Here is a 19,710-nt window from a genome sequence, read left to right on the forward strand (position 1 = left end):
GCTGCTTCCACAATAGTCTTGTTTTTCCTTTCTGCTACTCCATTCTGCTTCAGATTGTAGGGAGTTGTCCACTCTCTTCTGATGCCCTCCTTAACGCAAAAATCGGTGAAGTCTTTGTCAACATATTTTCCACCATTGTTTGAGCACAACACTTTTATCTTCTTTCCCGTCAGATTCTCTACTAGAGCCTTGAACTCTTTGAATCGACCGAAAACCTCATCCTTGGTTTTTAGAAAGTAGATCCAAGTCTTCGTAGAATGGTCATCGATGAAGGTGACGAAGTATTCGGCACCACTAAAAGCTTTTGTGGACATTGGCCCGCAGATGTTTGATCAATCCTAGCACACTCTTAGCCCTATTGTTACTTCTGGAAAAAGCTGCATTGGCAGACTTGCCTAGAGCGCACCCTCTGCATACCAGTGTTTTCAAAACCGTTTTTAAAAACCGGTTACCGGTTTAACCGGCCGGTTAGCAAGGCTGCCGGTCTAAACCGGCCAAAAAACCCGGTTGGAAAGGCCATTTCTCCATTTTTTTTGCCCTAACCGGTGAAAACCGGCCGATTCTGTCGTAAACCGACCGGTTTTAGGCACGCCCACCGTAAAGTTAAAAAAGCATATTTTTCACTGTGTTTCAGGGGTTTTGGGGGGAAACTAAGGGTGTTTCAACCTTAACAATGTTGGCAATTAATGGTAATGTTAAATTCCTAAAGTAAAAGTGACATTTCCTTTAATTTTCATTTTCATCCTTTTACTTAAATTTTTAACATTACCATGAAATAACTCAGGATGTTTGAGAGTGGTTTCGACCTCATTCGATTTCATATGGAGAAACTAGAATTTTAGATTTCACTCAAAATTCAGCAGACTTAATGGTTTTCAGGATTTCACGGTTTGGGGGTAAACAATAAATGCAATTGGAGCTCCAAATGATGAGCAAAAGTCCTGATCTAGATCCCATTGTGTTGGACAATATTGATCCAACATCAGAATGGGTGGAGGAGACTTCGGAACCTGTGTTTGAGGCTGATTTTGATATCGACATGGCTTTAGCGGGGGATGATGCAGATTATGTGGTGGCATCAGAACTAGGATCAATAGCGGCATCAAGGAAAGGCAAAGAACCAATGGAAGGCACTAGTCATGCAGGTCGACAAACTCGTGCTTCCATTAGGTCCACTTCTATTGTCATTGGTGGCATTGACACTGAGGTTGCAAATCAGGCTGAGGCATCCTCAAACTCTGAACCAGATGATGTCTATGTAGCTCCTGATGATGATCCTGTGTCTAGTAGTGGTGATGAACTTGATGATTGATCATGTGTACACTGTAGACTTGTAGTAGGCCAATGGCCTCATAGCTTGCAGCATTGTTTTTGGACTTTATAGGCCATTGAGAGCCTCATTTCTTATGTATTTTGCTATTTTGTCAATGATATGTATTGTACTCGGTGCCATTTGATATATTCACCTTTACATGGTATATAAATGAGCAAACTTTGCATATTTTGTCTCTATTGGCTTGGAATCATGGTTTTACATCTTAAAAATAGTTTTGTTTCATTAAAAATTAATTATTTAATGTATTTTTTTAAAACCGGTTCGTTTAGACCAAACCAATCCCGGTTAGACCGTTCCGGTCGGTAAACCGGTTCATTAGGTGGACCGTTCCGATCACCGGTTCCGGTTTTAAAAACATTGTTGCATACATCATCTCGTTCAGTACATAGTTCTGGAACTCCTAACATTGTTTCCCTGAGAATTCTCAGAGCCCCATGTTGTAAGTGTCCCATCCTCTTGTGCCATAATTCATTCAAATCTTTGTCTCCATTACTGCCTCTCCACCCATTGGTGATTCTAGCTGCTTCCTATACAACCTATTACTTCTGATTCCAATCTGGGCCTTCTTTTTCCAACTCAGGCGTTTGACATATATTTTCTCCTTAATGAAAAAAATGTCATAGCCCTTGTTCTGAAGTTGAGATACGGAAAGTAAGTTCATCCCCAATCTTGGCACATGCAGCACATTGGTTGTTTGAAGTCGCTCCCCTGTTTCGATTTGAAAAACTGTAGTACCTCTTCCTACTAGAGTACACTTTGCCTTATTTCCCATGGTGATCTGAAAATTCATTCTTTCTTCCTGATAATCTGAAAAACATTCTTGAATTCCTATCATATGCCAGGAAGCTCCACTGTCTATATACCAAACCTTCGAGGAGGCAGAGCTTGCTAAGCAAGCAACTTATTCTTCCAATCTAGAAGCTAACATAGAATAATCGCAATTTATGTCCCTTGTGCGTTCTTCTGGAAATCTGCGCGAGTCCCCTTGAGTGGATGCCTCTGCATCATGCTCTTGACCCATAATCGATTTTCCTCTCCTGTTTCCAGATCTTTGCTCTAATACCATGTGAAAAATTCTAAACTGAAATTCTACTACTGCAACAACTGATTTATTTCACCTACTTATTATTCACAATAAGTTATTTACGAAATCCCTTCAATAAATATTAAAATAAATTCTATTGCACTTATCACATAATTCCCCAAAGAAAAATACATGCACAAGAACCAATCACATCAACACAGCTATTTTTGGACAATTGTCCCCGGAAAACCCCAATGTGGGAAAACCGGTGCAACAAATGAGGGTTTTATTAATCTTCAGCAGCAATTGCTTTTACAAGGAATGATTTTACAGAGAAACTGAAAGAAAACACCTGAGACTTTCCCTTTGAGACCTTCTAACACTTTGGAGACCCTGCTCCCACTTCTGCGTCACCCCTGCGTCACTCTACGTGGCCCAACGTGGCTCTGAGTGGCTCTGTGTCCCTCTGCGTCAGCCTGCATAGGCTCTGCGTCTCTCCTTTGAAATGCGTCTTTCTCTACGTTGTCTCCCACTGTCCCTGTATCACCTCCCCCCTGTCACTGCCTGTTGTTGATGCCCTCCTCTTCCTCCACCCTGCAACTCTCCCTCTGAAATTGATCTCCTCTACTTGAGAATCGATTTTCCTTGAGATACTGAGTATCTGTCAGTGTATCTCCAAATGATCCTCAAGTCTTCTCTTATACTTTTCCTGTTGACGAATCAACGATCGAGATTAAGTCCCTAATCAACAACTAAGATTAAAACAAACTTGATCCTCATCTCTTAGAAGCTTTTCACCCTTATCTTTATTAATACCCATTAAAATTTTATTTTCCTAAGTTTAGACTTAGGAATCCATTAAAAATATTAATTATTTTAATAACTCCTCATCCGGGTGGAATTTCTCAAAACGATTTTTGGGTCTTGGAGATCTCATGTGCCTTAAACTCTCCTCCAAATTTCAAGACTAGAGCACATCCGATGCTACCAAAAATCAACAACTACACTATATGAGTGTATAGAACAGTCCTAGATGCTAAAATGTTATCAAATAAAAGAGACAAATGACAATGATAGAATGAAAAGAGAATGAGCTAAGACAAAAAGAAGTGAAAACCCCTAGGAAACCTTCAAGAAGATCAGTTTCATGACTACAATACAATCACAAACAGCATAAAAAACAAAGAACCTGCAGTCATGGCAGAGTTGGACAACAGCAAAGACAATAGGCAAAACTTAAAAGCCTGCAGTACAACTACATTAATCAAGTGAAAGATCTGAGTGATTAAGTAGGGCACCTAATTTTTATAAGGGGACAGATGTAGGACTAGTAAGATTAGGATTTAATTAAGAATGTCTTAGTAGGTATAACCAAGTAAAGTGACCTATCAACTATCATACCCATACATGATCCACAAAATCTTATGTATTGCATTTGGAGAATGTGTGGTGGCAAGGTAACAGGTGGCGTTAGGCAGGAGGTAAACCATAAACACGTGTTTTGTAGGCTCACCATTGAGTCTTTATTGTTGGAATGACTTTATAGCCATTAAATTATTTAGTATTTTAGTCTTATCTCTTTTGCATATCTGTATGCATGTGGTAACCGTACTCTTTATAGATTAAAATGAGCTGCCTTTATAAAACATGTTGATTTTCTGCAGAAATGTTGGCTCTCTTTGCTTATGTCAGGAAAAGGAGGCACACTAGTATTTCTTTAGCCCCTTGATGTAATCCCTGATGTAAGTTTATTGAATATTGAATGTCATATTAGATGCATTTTCTTCTCAATGAAAGGTTTATTTGTACAGTGACAATGGTTTAAAGTCATGCCCCAAAACTGGATGAATCTATAATGTGTTTTGAAAATGTGCCATAACACTAGATATAATTCTTGGTAGGGTAGTCTTTCAGCTTTCAGAAAATAGGCTGATGTACCATTTTTCCTTTAGAATCAACATTGACAGTGTAGCATTTGAGCCATCATATCTTGCTACTCCAAATTCCATAGGATCCTTGACCTCATGAACAGTATGAAATTTCATTTCATTTCTTTAGACAAATGAATGGTACAAAATGGTGTAGTGAAGATTTCTAACCACATAGCGCCACAAAGGAACTCGTTGAGGCAGGTATGCTAGCCCAACACGCTGTGTTAACTTGATCAGCAATTTACGAAGTAGTGGACTTCGAGCAGCAACTGTTGACTTTATTAGATTACAGGTCTCTTGCCAGACTGTTGATGCCACATCAAGTAAGATATCTCGGCCACCAACCTTGCACATGAAAGAAAGTATTAAATTTAGTCTCCAAATAAAAATAACCAAGAAACGTAAATTGATAAATTCCTGGACTTCTGATCAATAATTGATTGAACAAGATAACTTGGGAGTTGCACTGAGGCCCAATCATTGGATTAAAGAAAGAATGTGGATTAAAGTAAGAATCTTTCCATCTTCAGTGGCTTACCTTTATATGCATGGTAGCACTTGCATATGCACATAAACAGTATATGTAGGTCTAAGTGTATGTATGTGTATATGAATACATGTATGCATAATGTACAGGAATATGAAAGGATGACTAAAACCAATATCAGATACCTAAGTGTATATGAATGCATGTATGCATAGCGTACAGGGATATGAAAGGATGACTACAACCAATATCAGATACTTAAGTATGTTCTACAAACTGTATAAAGTGTTTTATTTGTTTGCACACGGTAACCTTTATTAAAAAAATACATCGATGTTGAATGTAAATAGGCTTGCAGCTATGCACATAAACACATTTACATATCATATATACACAAATTAAAAGATTGTTGCAAAGTGCAAAGTATATAATATACATATTACAAAGTTAAAATGCGAACTCCTGACTGAACTTATCTTAGTAAATGAGTGGATCTTCAATTACTTTTCAGTGTTTAGGAAATGGCATTTTTCAACTTTCAAAGGGCTACAGAAATTTCTATTAAAAACATTACTAATGTTAGCTTCGTAAACAGAGCTAAAAACATCCACCGTAGGAATTACCATTCTGCAATGTATAGTCCTATCACTTTTGCAAGCTTTGAAAAGACCAACTTCAATAAAACCCAAAGAAAGATCCAGTCAGATCAGCACCTTTGGTGTTCAGCCAGATGCGTCATGTTCACAGTTTCTTCATGCAAAGGTAGAGGCCCAAAGAACTACGTAGATCATCAATTTCCATCCTAATGAACATAACTGCAGGAAAAGACAAACTGCTACTGTATAGGATACAAAATGAAGTCATAGTTGAAGATTCCAAACCTTAAAAATAGCTGCCATTGCCTCTGTAATGCCAGGTACCAAAAAGATATCAGCAGTTCCATCCATGGATGTTGACAAAGCTTCTTGTGTCCATTGTATAAAGCTGACGAACAAATTTAAAGAGGATCTCAGTTCAATCCATTCTTCCCAGAACAATTATTTTATTCCACTGCTAATGTGTAGCTCATAATTGTTATTGCAACAAAATAACTATTTTCTAAATAGATGTAATGAAGCCCATTTTATGGTCATCTCTAATAGCATGATCAGCATATATTAATTGTCCCATTTGAAAGTAGATCAGTACTCTAATATAAATAGGGATCTTAAGAATGCATTCAAAATCAGAATAAAGACACCTACTCAACAGAACAAATATAAAATCCTTTGGAAATAGAGCTCTAAAATTAAAAGGTACAGATGCATACAAACCACCTCGACAATAGAAAGTGAAGGAAAATAAAATAGAAAAAGGTAGTAAAGATATAGTAACTTCTCAACACAACTTGCAAGACAGATTTATTGTAAATAGCAAAGATGCTAGACTCCATATATAAACTTAAGGTCGATCAAATAGACAACATTAATTGCCTCAACTCATATTACGTTTTTTATTGGTTCTGAGCAAGTGGAGAGATTTGATGCTGAATAATGAATTACAATCAACCTCCTTTTATGTGAGCTTAGGCATACAGATAGATTAAGGTAGTATATTTACAGATGTCACCCTCCAGTCTGGTGAGAAGAAACAAAAATTCCATTTGGATGTACACGATTATTAGCCTGTATGGTATTTTTGCTTATGCTCTAGAAGGTAATTAGCTGTCTTATGCTCTAGAAGGTAATTAGCTGCCTAACTTCCAGGGATTTTCAGCTCATGGTAGCTGCACTTGAATTTTAGACTGTATGGCATGTTTGTTCATGGTCTAGGAGGTTACTAGCTGTCCAAAATCCAAGGACTTTCAGTTCATGGTGACTGCTTTCTGTGGCCTGTTTCTATGTCTAAAACATGTATATATCTCTGATCAATATAATAGTCGAAGAATTTTATTCAAACCCATAAAGAAAATCTAAAAAATGCTGTGTGCTTGTTACAGACTAGGCAAGACAAGGTAATATAGGCTTAAGGCAGAGAAGATAAAGTATGTGTGACAGCCTTTTCATTGCTTTCTGCAACCTCAAGAACCTCTTTGGGGGCCAAAAGATCCAGGAGGTTGGGATTCAGTGTAATATCCCGTTTCAGAGATTTTCCCCCAAACCCCAGTAAACTCCAACCAAATACGCACAAATAATATAATAACCGGGAAACTCAAAATGATAAAAATAACAATGGTGTAACATATAATAATATAAGCATGAAATATAAGCAGATACTCGAGAAATGCTAAGCCATTTTATTATACTGAGTAATGGAATGAGTACAGGAGGTGATCAGAAGGATGGCACCTCGACTTGCACCAAGCAAGTGAAGAAATACACTCAGAATAACAAAGGAATGGCCTCTGCGTGGATGCTGCTGGAAAACTGTCGTGCTACTGCTACTGCTGGAAATCAAATGAGGATTTGGGGCTGTTCCCCTCCTCAGAAAACGCTGAAACTCTGGAATCTGCCCCTACTCAGAAAACCCAGAAAAACCCAGAAAGCTTTTCTGAAATGGCCGACCCCCGAAAATCGCCTCCTTGGGGAATCACGCAATCCCTCAAGGCCCTATGCTGCCACTGAGTAGAATCCTCCAAAATACTGCCTGAAACTCTGCCAAACCCCTTTAATGTGAAAGAGCTGAACCCTTGCTCAATATCCCAGCTCAACTCCTCCACAAATCCTCAACCCGGAACTGCTCCCAGAAGAACTGCGTCCCTCTCTCTCAAGACTGCGCAGTCTTCCAATGCTCAGCTCCACCTCAATGCTAAAGATCAAAACTACTGCAGAAAATACCTTGCATGAGTAGGCACTCGAAGTCCCTCGGGGCTAAGGGTGAGATCTCCGAACGGAGACATTCAGTGCACTAAACAGTGCTGCAGACATGCTAAACAGCCAACGTGCTCCAAGTCGAAGTGACTAGCTCAAATGCTCATAATCGAATGACAAAATGAGGGGCTCCTCTCTCCCTTATAGCATTGGCCTCTCGCAATCCCAAGGCTCACCTCCTCCAATGTAATCCCCTCTTGCCACGTGTTCCCTTTCCATCTGCGCAGTCCCTCCAAGTGTCTGCGTGGGCCCCATCTCTACATGGTCCCTTGGCCCCCTTGGCTCCCTTTTAAGTCACAACGTCGTGCTACTAGGAAGTGACTTTTTATTCTAAAAGTGAGTTATGTCCCCTTTTCCTCATCTTTTTATTTACAAATAACTATAGAAGGCAAAATTGAGCAAAATCGAATATTTTAATTAGCCATGGCTAATTAGGAATATTACATTCAGGAACCAATGGGAGGACTGTCATGTAACCTGCCAAGTGACATGCAGCCGTATACTAAATAGTTTTCCGTTATAAGGCAATTTAGAGGAAAATAGAGCCCATATTTGGCCTAGAAGTGCTTGAAGTGACATGACACTCTCCTTTTAGGCCATGTGTCGCATGTCCTCATATTGGACACCTAGACACTCATGACACGAGTGTCAAACAATCATAGTACATGTCAAGAATCATGGTTAGGGCATGTATCCCTGGCACATCCAACGTTTAGGTCACACAGGTCCCAACACTGGCCAATGGCTAATCTCTCATGCATTAGCATTGGCCAATTACTTTCGAGTATCAATACTTGGATCTTATTACCCCTTCATGCATGATTCATTTTTGCATTTTCATGGGCCTTTATTCTCTCACCAAGCACAACAGAAGACCCTTGGAGTTCAATAACAATTATAGCTTGATGGAGGCATCTCCAGCATTACATTGATGGATGATATGAGTAGGAAGAAAGTCCTAGAACAGAAACACCCTACCTTATTTAGACTCCAAAGCAAGATTTATAGCAAGATAGGGGTCAAATACAACAAAAGCAGGAGGCACCCCACACATGGAGGTCCAAAGCATGAAAGATGATAGGGAGAGCAAAATGCCCTACCTTGGAGGAGACATTAGGCATGACAAGTGAGAAGAGAAAGAACTAATGGAGGAATGCCCTAGCATTGTGGCCACTTTCCCATGAATATAACCCAAGCAAGAAGGAAGTTTGATGTGAAAGAGACTTTAAAAGCAATGTGAAGTGACTTTATGGGTCATTGCACATTATCCAAGGTGCATTCCACACATTTGGAGGCACAATTCACCATTGAGACATTTGTGGCAAGGACACTTGGTTTCTAGGCATGTTCTACGTAGTTGGAGGAAAGTCCATGCATAAGAAAGTGCCATGTTGCATGGTTGACATGGTCCAAGCACTTATACAAAGAACAAATGCATACTCAAAAGAAATAGGGATGATGATATGTAGCAAGTAGAACTATGCAAAAGTGAATGAGGTCCCAAGTCAAAATTGGACTATAAGCCGAAGGAAGACCAAGTTAGAACATCATTATCACTCATGAAGTGGTGTGCTAGGGTTCATGAGAACTCTACAAGTGGTGCACTTGAGTTCGAGAGGTCCTAAATCACATGAAGGTCCTAGGAGGTGTGCCCTAGGAAGGGCATTGTTAGTGGATTAAATTATTATTTTCCCTCTCTAAACCCTAAAAGAGACCAAGCGCTAATTTGAGAGGATGGAAACCTATAAATAGAGGATAACTTCATTTGCTAGAGACGTGGATGGAGTTGTGGCAAATGTTTTACAACTAGGACTCGAGCTCAAAATCAATCGAGAGTCAACTCAAACTTAGCTTGGAATCAAACCATTTTGATTTTTATGACTCAATTTGCTAAAAAATACATAATCTTTTAATGAAAAAATGTATTTTAAAGATTCCAAACCATTAGAGACAAAATATGCAAAGTTTGTAATGTATATACCATGTAAGGGTACATATATCAAAATGGCACCAAGTGTAATACATATTTGAAACAAACAACATAATCAAAAAGGGTCTAAATGGCCTCTAGAGTCTGAAAAACAACATGTGTGATGCCACAAGCTACTGGCCTAATACATATCGCTAATAAACACGATCAATCATCAAACTCATCAACATTGCTGGGAGTGGGATCCTCAACATGAACTACAAGAACTAGATTGGAGTCCTTGGACTCGACAGGCTCCTCAAGTACATTTGCAACTACAGTGTCGTGACACAAATAGCGAAATGAGGGGGACAAGGTTCTCTATATAATGTGTATTTAGGGATTAGGGTTTTAGGTATAAATTTATAAACAAAAAAATATCTTCAAACCATGTGTTATAGCTTGTAGGGTGCCAAATTGAATCGACTCAACCGAGTTAGACCAATTTGGTTCCAAACCAATCACATCATACATCAACTCGACCAATTTGTTGCCAAACTGGTCCCCAAACCATTTAGGAGGCCAAGTCAATATGAATGATGGTTGACTCACTCAACTCGACCAAGTCAAAGTCCAAGTCAACCATTTTTTAAAACACTAGTTGTGGGAGATCCCCTCCAAGCATCGTTGAAGATATATTGGGATGACGAAGTTAAGGGGTATTTTAATGTGTGATTCCTCATCTTTCTTTGTCTTCTTGGGTCAATTTGATGCTTGAAAATTAACAGTATATATTTGTTCAAATAACCTTTGTAGAAGGGTCGTTTTGCTCCAAGGGTTATTTAGGGTTCATGAGGATTCTACAAGTGGTGCGCTTAAGTTCAAGAGGCCCTAAATCACATGAAGGTGTTGAAGCTTATGGTAGCTTCAAAGGTCTTCTACATAGGCTTGGTGTCTTAGCATGTAGAAGATGATTTATTGCTTCTTTAGGTGCTTTCTTGGTGGAGTAAGTGATTTATGTCTTCTTTCATAAGTCTAACTTAGGAATAGTACAATTATTAAAGTCAATTAATTATTGTGGACTACTAAGTCATTTTCTAACGATAAATAATTTTATTGTTTTAAGTGACCTAAAAATGATCTCAACCATTGATCTCCAAGATCTTCTAGAAGGGAGATTAGGGTTAGGGATATAGGCTTAATGAAGATTATAAAAGAAGCCTAGCGAAGAGTTGAAGACACAAGAGAGGAGATACAACAAGAGAAAGCGATTTTCTATAGTGCAAGAGGCTCAGTAGACTAAAGCGTAGAGGAGGAAGACTACAGGGGGATTCGAGGGTGAATCTAGGAGGTAGAGTTGTGGAGATTGCAGGGCCGAGTTGCTGAAGAGAGGGAGGTTGATTTAATTGGAGAAGTCGATTTGCTAGAGGTTGAATTTCCTGAAGTGCAATGGCAACTCGTTAGGAAGGTGTAGGGTCGATTTTCCAACAGATTGATTGGGCCAAATTTCTTCAAGTCGAATTCCTTCAAAGGCCGATTTCCAAATGGCCGAATTCATCTAGCGGGGGTTGATTTACAAGTTCCAGTTATTGTATCTTTCCTTGTAATTCTCTGTGGGTCAAAAACCCTGACTTACGAGATGATTAAATGACGAAGAATTGTTGTGGGTGAATTATTTATCTGTTGTAATGTGTGAGTGATCTCTCTGACTTTTTATTTCAGCTACATATATTTCTAGAGGTTAAAATACCAGTGATTTTATTTTTCGGTAATTCAGAGTTTATTTTGTCAATTAAATAAATTGTTAGGAATAAATAATTACTATGAGAAAATAAATTTGGTCTAGTATTAGGAGATTTAACAGAAGGTCTAGAGACCAAACCTTAATTTGATAAGATGGAGACCTGTAAATATTGGAGAAATTCATTTGCTAGAGACATGGATGGAGTTGTGGCCAATGTTATACAACTAGGACTCGAACTCAAAATCAATCGAGAGTCAACTCAAACTTAGCTTCAAATCAAACTATTTTGATTTTTATGACTCAATTTGCTGAAAAATACATAAATTTTTAACAAAAAAATGTATTTTAAATATTCCAAACCATTAGAGACAAAATATGCAAAGTTTGTTAATGTATATCCCATGTAAGGGTGCATATATCAAAATGGCACCGAGTGTAATACATATCTGAAACAAAAGACATAATCAAAAAGGGTCTAAATGGCCTCTAGAGTCAGAAAAACAACCTGTGTGATGCCACAAGCTACTAGCCTACTACATATCACTAATAAACACGATCAATCATCAAACTCATCAACATTGTTGGGAGTGGGATCCTCAACATGAACTACAAGAACTGGATTGGAGTCCTTGGACTCGACGGGCTCCTCAAGCACATTTGCAACTACAGTGTCGTGACACAAATAGAGAAATGAGGGGGAGAAGGTTCTCTATATAATGTGTATTTAGGGATTAGGGTGATAGAATTTATGTTTTAGGTATAAATCTATAAACAAAACAAAAAATATCTTCAAACTATGTGCTATAGCTTGTAGGGTGCCAAATTGAATCGACTCAACCGAGTTAGACCAGTTTGGTTCCAAACCAATCACATCATACATCAACTCGACCAATTTGGTACCAAACTGATCCCCAAACCATTTAGGAGGCCAAGTCAATATGAATGATGGTTGACTCACTCAACTCGACCAAGTCAAAGTCCAATTCAACCATTTTTTTAAACACTGGTTGTGGGAGATCCCCTCCAAGTATCGTTGAAGATATATTGGGATGACGAAGTTAAGGGGTATTTTAATGTGTGATTCCTCATCTTTCCTTGTCTTCTTGGGTCAATTTGATGGTTGAAAATTAATAGTATAGATTTCTTCGAATATCCTTTATAGAGGGGTCGTTTTGCTCCAATAAGAGGATGTGAGGGTCCAAGTCACCTGGTTCAAGTTCGTGTTCAAGGTCAATGACCTTCAAGTTCGACAAAAATTTGACAAGAAAAAATAGACAATAAAATTCGACATTAAATTTGAGAGCTATAAAATTTCAAAATTTAAAATATTTATATAATAAAGATTAAAATATTTATATAATAAAAGTTAAAATATATGTGATATGGTCTTACTTTAGAAATTAATGTTTTACTCAAAATACATGTTGATTGTCATATAACACTCATTTAGTCTCCCATTCAAATGTTGAAATACTCTTTCTATTTTTCCCATAGATTTTCTCAAGTTTATAAACTTATATCTCTTTTTCCTTAAATATATTATTTGTATTCTTCTCTACGACTACAATGCTCACACCAAAAACCTACAAATCTCCCTTCATGACAAAGCCAAAGATGCACCTTGCCTTTAAGAGTGAGAGCCAAAATTCATCGATTTTCATAGGAGTTCATAAGACAGGGATGGGCCCTATTGCTGCAAAATCTATCAGGCCCAGTACAAAGCCTCACTAGGCAAGGGGCCAAACCTTATGGCAACAAAGAGGAAGGGTTGCCATTGTCACCTCAGCAACCTTCCTATTGCTCTTTAGTGGGATTTAAACCAAAAGGGAGGCTTCCCTAAATCAGATATGAGGATACTCTAATACTAGGGCTCAAGGTGATAAGTTTTTGAAGGTATAAAGTTGGATAGAGTATTGGCAAGACCAAAGATGACCCAGGTTTTCTATGTTATGGTTCAAGTACTCTAAATCTAGACCACTAGATGAGCCGCTACACGTTAGGGTTTGGACGATCTTCAATAATATGGCATTCAATGCCATATAGTAGCCTTAGAAAAGGCTTTAAAATGATACTCAACAAGAATAGGACAAAACCTTCAAATAGAGGTTAGGATTAAACTAGGGTAAATTGTTTTATGGTTGTTAGATATGCATAAATAGCAAAATAAAGGGATGATGCCAACCCCTTAAAGGTATATCAGACCATGTCCTATGCTATATTTTTCTTGTAGACAATTTATATAGGTTATGCCTAAAATATGAGACACCCACATGCAATCAAATTATGATTTTATGCATAAATCCGAACTAGAAACCCTAGCAGTTGCCTTAGCCCTCTAAAAGAGAGAAAAAGAGAGATTTTCATGATATTTTATGGTGACCAACACCTTATCCTACTAGGGTTTAATGGAGTCTATATGGTACAACTTCAAGGAAGAGTATTGATGGAGTAAGGGGGGTTGCCTTAGGGCATCCACTTCTAAAGCCCTATCTATTGCTCTTGTGAAGAGAGAAATTAAATATAGCATTTGCACATAAAAAGTATCCCTATAGGCCTTAAAGGGGCAGTTTTATATGCAATATAAAAGCAAAATTTCAGCAATAATAAAGCATTTAGTCATGGCACATTTGAAACCCTACTTTAAGCATAAAGCATGCAAATTTTCAATCCCAGAACAATGTCTCCATGCAAAAATCACATCCTCAAGCAAGTCGCACCAAGAACGATCACATTTTGCCCAATATATCAAAAAAGACTAGATCGCACTCTCTTAGAGAGGAACAAAATAAAATGTGTGATGATGAGAAATAGAAATGAGGGGAGGCTCTATTTATATGAGACATATCCCAATTATTCTAATAATAATTAGATTGATGAAGCCTATTGAGAAGTTTACTTTAAGTGTTCCACAAGAGAGAGGTTACAAGCCAACCTCATAGCTCAAAAGCATAACAAAAGCGCCATAAAAGCCCACGTGTGGGAGAAAATGCTCCTCGGACATGACATCATCCTCCAAATGAGCTCTCTAAGCCACCAAAAGGTGTGATATGGGCTAAAGAGTGTTCCATACTCCAAGATGCATCTCAAGGATCATGTAGAACACTCCAAAGTGACTCTATGCCAACACATCATGTCCATGGTGACCTACATCACCCTCAGAGGAGCAAGAGGGGTGACATGGCACTCTATAACTCAAGTGTTGGAGCTCCGAGTGATGTGCAAGCCCCCTATCATCTCAAGGATGACCATCATCATCCGAGCTTCGGAACAAGAGATAACCCATCAACTAGTGTCAAGGCCAACCTAGGGCATCCTAGGTCTACTGGGCACATCATCAATATCTCCAACACCAAGCTCCACAGGCTCAACGTTTTAATATCATCAAGGTCAATCTCTCTCTCTGCAAAGGATACTACGACCTCTACTACTATGTTGAGAAGGTCAGGAAATCATCTCAAGCAACCTCTGCTACTGCAATGATATCCAACTAACAAAACCCTCTCAAGATCAAGTGAAAATTAACAATCATTAGGTAACAAAAACCATGTATGCATCATAGTGGCCCATCGACATCAAATATCTAACTAGACCAAGTCTCGTATAAGTGTTCCCTCCTTATGTTAGGGATGGCTAGATGGATAACCCTATTAGGCATTTCCAACTCCCAAGGGGTAATGACAAATCCCAATTTAGTCCACCAATCCATAGTTGTGCGTGTAGATGGAAGCAACAGAGTGGGCATGACTTCAAGGTGAGGTGTCAACGCCAAGTGACTAGCTAGTGGTGGTCCAACATCTTGAGTGTATAGATGTAATGAGGGAGCAATCATGAAGGCATGAGTTACCCCTTTCCTTGTCTTTCTTTTCCGACCCCTCTAGTGCACCTTTTACTTCTATATGATAATACTTTGATTTAGGTGTGTAGCTCAGGAGCCCAAGCTTGCATTTTGAGATTTAGCATTTAATACCCCTTAATGATGATGCAGTTTATCGCTCATCAAGGTTGGGACAATGTAGGGTTTCCTTTTTATATACGGGGCATCATGTGCTCGAGGAACCAGGGGATGACTAATGAGGGGGTAGAGCTCATGCTAGGATTTTTCCCACGTGCTAATCAAATGTCCTAGCCATCTTTTGCATTTTTATCATTTTTTTAATTGACTTTCTTTTGCTTTTAACATTCTTTGAGCTGCATCAACCTCTAGGGCACATTTTTTTGACCTGACTCAAAGATGAGAATAAGAGATGAGAATAAGAAGGTGCCAATCCCCATGACCAATGACCACTAGCCCAAAGAATGGAGATGGAATAAAGGGAAGATGGAAAGTCGTAAGTATGGGGATATCATGGACACACTACTTCAATCAGAACTTCCCCTGTAGTGTCCTTCCTAAAACCCTACGGCCTCAGAGGAGGTCCCATTGGACTAGAGTCAAAGACTAACCTCGTTGGTGAAGTGAGGGAATAAAAATATAGTCAAGATCGATAAATCATCTAAATCACCCCTTGATTCATGTTAGTATGCCTGAAACATCAAGTAAAAGCACATGATTACAAAATGGTTGAAGTGTTTGTCGATGGATGACCCACCTTCCTTCAAGTAGGTTTGTCTAACGGGAGAAAGAAATCTAACCAAAGCAAGAAGTGGAGGATCTATGGTTGGCTGGCCATCCAAGGAGGAGAAAAGTTTCCTATGGGTTTGATCCGAACTTAAACAGGAATGCAACAACTTACAGATATAATCATAAACACAGAGATGCAACAGAAAAACACTTCATTTCATTAATAGAAAAATATTGAATTATGCTTACAAACAGAATGGAAATAAGATAGCTCGGGCGATGGTAGCTTATCTCTGAGAAGAGATGTGGCGGCTACATGCCTCTGAACTGTGTTACAATGAGGCTCAAGGGCCTATTTATTATTGGAAAACATGAGAAAACCCTAAACAACCAAAACCCTAACCCCAGGAGATGTAACACCAAGAGTTGTGGGCCCAGGTGGGGTTAGTTGGGCAGCCAACTTCCCAGGGTTGTAACTTGGTCATATTATCTTCGTTTGGCGCGTACGATACCTTGGAAAGGTCTCTCTAAGTACTATAGGTTTCACCGTGGCCCCTGCCTATGGCTATGGGCCTGTTGCAGACCCCAAAAAAACGTCGTTTAGGGGGTCAAAACTGCTTCAAAAGTTCAAGACCCGAAAAACTACTAAAAATAGTAAATGTTGGAATGAACAAGGAAACAGATGAAACTGACTGGGGGGTCTATGTGGAATAGATGGGTGGCCACCAATATCAACCTGGATCAGGGTTACCTACTTTTTGGTGGGTAACAAGCCCCTCAAATTATGGGAGACACCTTTTGGAGCTAGGTGAATCCCATGGCTTATTTATCCTGAACGAGCTCCCTTGTTTTCCGAGTCCATGAAATTTTACTTGCTTCCCCCACAATGTGGGAGCCAATGTGGTTGACTATGTCCAAGCCAACCAGGATCTCCTCCCACATATCTAGCACTTTTTGGTATCCCACCTCCCTCTAGCAAACCACGCTCTCCTCAACTTCTCCCTCTCTACATTCCCCCAACCTCCCCCTACCCCCAGCCCACACCACCTTCCTTTTTGATAGAGATTATACCAACTCCTACACCACCTACCTTAAGGAATCGTTCCTCCCCCATTTCCCACTTCAAGTCACTAGACACAACCACAACCAAATAAGAGATACTTTCCACAGTCCTCATGGAAGCATCCCTTAACTCCTACCCCCATTCTACTCGACAGCACACCCATAAACTACCCCTGGACCATTGGTTCGATGTTGAATGCAAATCCCTCTACAAACACCTCTATCTCACCCTCACATGTGATCCATCTTCTCCTTGCCTCTGCAAAACATACTACAAACTCCTTCAATGCAAAAAGCAAACATTTCTCTTTGAAAGGAGACAAAAACTTTGTGAGGCCCTTCATCACTCCCTAAAAGCCTTCTGACACACCCCTTTTACTAGACACCACTCCATCCTACCTCACCTTGGCCACCAGACCATGTTCTCCCACACCACTGTTAAAATTGGGTAGCATCGGGATAAATTTCCCCTAAGAGAAACCTTGAGCCCCATATATATCCTATCTTTCCAAAGGAAGAATTATAAAATTAATTAAAAATTAATTGGGCAAGAGATTATCAAAATGGGGAAAACATAAGTGAGCGAAATTCAAAATTAAGTATTTCCCTCCAAAATAAAGTTTAAGTAGGCCGAATTCAAAGGCACCCATTTCGTTTTGGAAAACCTACATATATATACCTCAATTGGTCGATCTCATAAAGACATGGACGGCATGGTTCCTATATAATAGAAATCTCTGTGGTTTGGATGGCACTCCTTCTCTTCCATGATTTAATAAGTTGGTCTAAACTACGGATGGCACACGTGATTTGGGTTACACTTCGCACTAGTCTTGTATATTTGACACAGTGCACGCAAGGGCAACTCATTGCATATTAGCAAAGAATCTAGTATGCGGCACGGCTTGTTATATTTTCAGTGGATAAACGTTATACTTATCCGTGGATGGCATAGACTCATTATATCACTCTGAGGATAGCTCGTTGTGGCCAATTATGTCACACTACATAGTTTGTTTCTAGATTGCTTCATATCACAGCACATATTTCTATGGCTCGTATTTCTGTTGAGACTCTTATAGTACCCAGTTCCTCTATGCTCGCACTTGTTCTTTGTTTCATGGTCTCTGTGTTATGATCTCTGCAAATTATCGATTATGGTCTCAGCATCATATGGTATGGATCTAAGATGGCTCTGCGATGAAGTGTTGACTTAGTTTTGTATGTATCGAATTTGGCTCTTCGATGAAGCATTGACTTAGTCCTGTATGGTATCGAATTTGGCTCTTCAATGATGCGTTGACTTAGTCCTGTATGGTATTGAATTTGGCTCTGCGATGAAGCGTTGACTTAGTTTTGTATGTATCGAATTGGCTCTGTGATGAAGCGTTTTCACAATGTGTGGAGGGCACCTTTGCATTCTTTATATTAATGGCCCCCTTGCTATATTAATGGCCCCTTTGCGTTCTTTATATATATATGGCATATTGATGTTGGTATATCTTTGTTCAGATATATATCTCAATGTTATGGTTGGTCTTAGTCTCTGCACAGATGCTCGATTGGTTTAGTCATATGATGTATCTTTCTGGTATAGTTGATCTTCACACTCTGTGGTTCAGACTTAGCCCAATTGCATATGTATGGTGGCATCACAATTATATCACAGTTGAATATATATATATATATAGCTTCATTGACACTACAGTGATATGCTTGGCATTTCTGATATCGCACAATTTAGTATATGTATAGCTCTCTCTGCATCATGGTATCCATGTACAGTGAAGATTTTTGGATTTCTCACAGTTATCAATATGGCAGTCCTGTTGTATGCATGGCATTATTGGCATCAGAACTTTGTTATATCTTTACACTGGCTATGGACGATGTAAAGTTGTAATAGCTACTCACTTGTACTTTGTTTAAGTCAGTGCACAAATGAAATTGTGAACTGACTTTGGAGGCCTGATATGTAAATGATGCCTCATGATGATGTACTTTATTTCTCAGTTGATCAATCAATGAAATCTAATAGAAAAGAAGAATTTTGGGTTTTCCCCCTTGTGGGGCTTTGCCATGATCTCCAACCAATCTTGGTGTCTCTATATGTGTGAATGTTTTTCTTCTTATGTTTCCACTGCATTGATGTTTTTGTTCTTTCTACATAATTGCATATGGTGTTATAATGTTGTGGGGTGAATTCAATATCATGCAATTTTCAAAGCAAAGAACAATGAGGCCCTTAAGAAAATTTAACAACAACCTCCCACCCACATCTCCTCCCTTCCCTCTGTATGCCACCTTTTCTCTGAGCAAGACATTAGGGGAGCAATCAGAGCTATGTGCACCAATAAAGCAGTCACTGAGGAAGCACTTCAAGTAGACTCCTTAAACATAGCATCTAGTCTCTTGAGTCCCACATTGTTGACTTATTTAACCATGTAGTATGTTCAAGCTTCCCCCCTCCTAGACAAGACACATTATTCATCCAATCCACAAATCAGGGAGTAATTATGTGTTGGCATTATGGCTAAGGTGTTGTCCTTGATGTCAACTTGGATGGCTAATGTGTTGTCCTTGAGTAATTATGTGTTGGCATTATGGTTAAGGTGTTGTCCTTGATGTCAACCTGAATGGATAATGTATTGTCCTTGATGTCAATTGGGATTTCAACTTGTCACAATGTGTCATCATGATGTCACATTATTGAGTGCATAATTGATCTGCCTAGTTAGGTTAAGGATGGATGATGATTCTTGATGTCTACAGAGATTTGCAGTGTTATAAAAGATAAGGAAGTGTAT

General features: G+C 39.0%; 1 protein-coding gene across 1 annotated transcript in view; it reads right to left on the bottom strand.

Moving 5' to 3' along the window:
* The window catches only part of TTN1 (ARM repeat superfamily protein), a 370,146-nt gene that overhangs the window by 324,198 nt on the left and 26,238 nt on the right, over positions 1–19,710 (bottom strand). Inside the window, exons 3-4 of the mRNA XM_089403008.1 lie at positions 5,660–5,762; positions 4,460–4,636 (exon numbers count right to left, since the gene is read on the bottom strand). Of these exons, the coding sequence (XP_089259134.1) occupies positions 4,460–4,636; positions 5,660–5,762 (280 nt within the window). The remainder of the gene's footprint in view (positions 1–4,459; positions 4,637–5,659; positions 5,763–19,710) is intronic.

This window comes from Pinus tabuliformis, chromosome 2_1 (genome assembly GCF_031772625.1).
Source record: "Pinus tabuliformis cultivar Carrire ecotype Pingquan chromosome 2_1, CPIR1, whole genome shotgun sequence".
Taxonomy (NCBI): Eukaryota; Viridiplantae; Streptophyta; class Pinopsida; order Pinales; family Pinaceae; genus Pinus; species Pinus tabuliformis.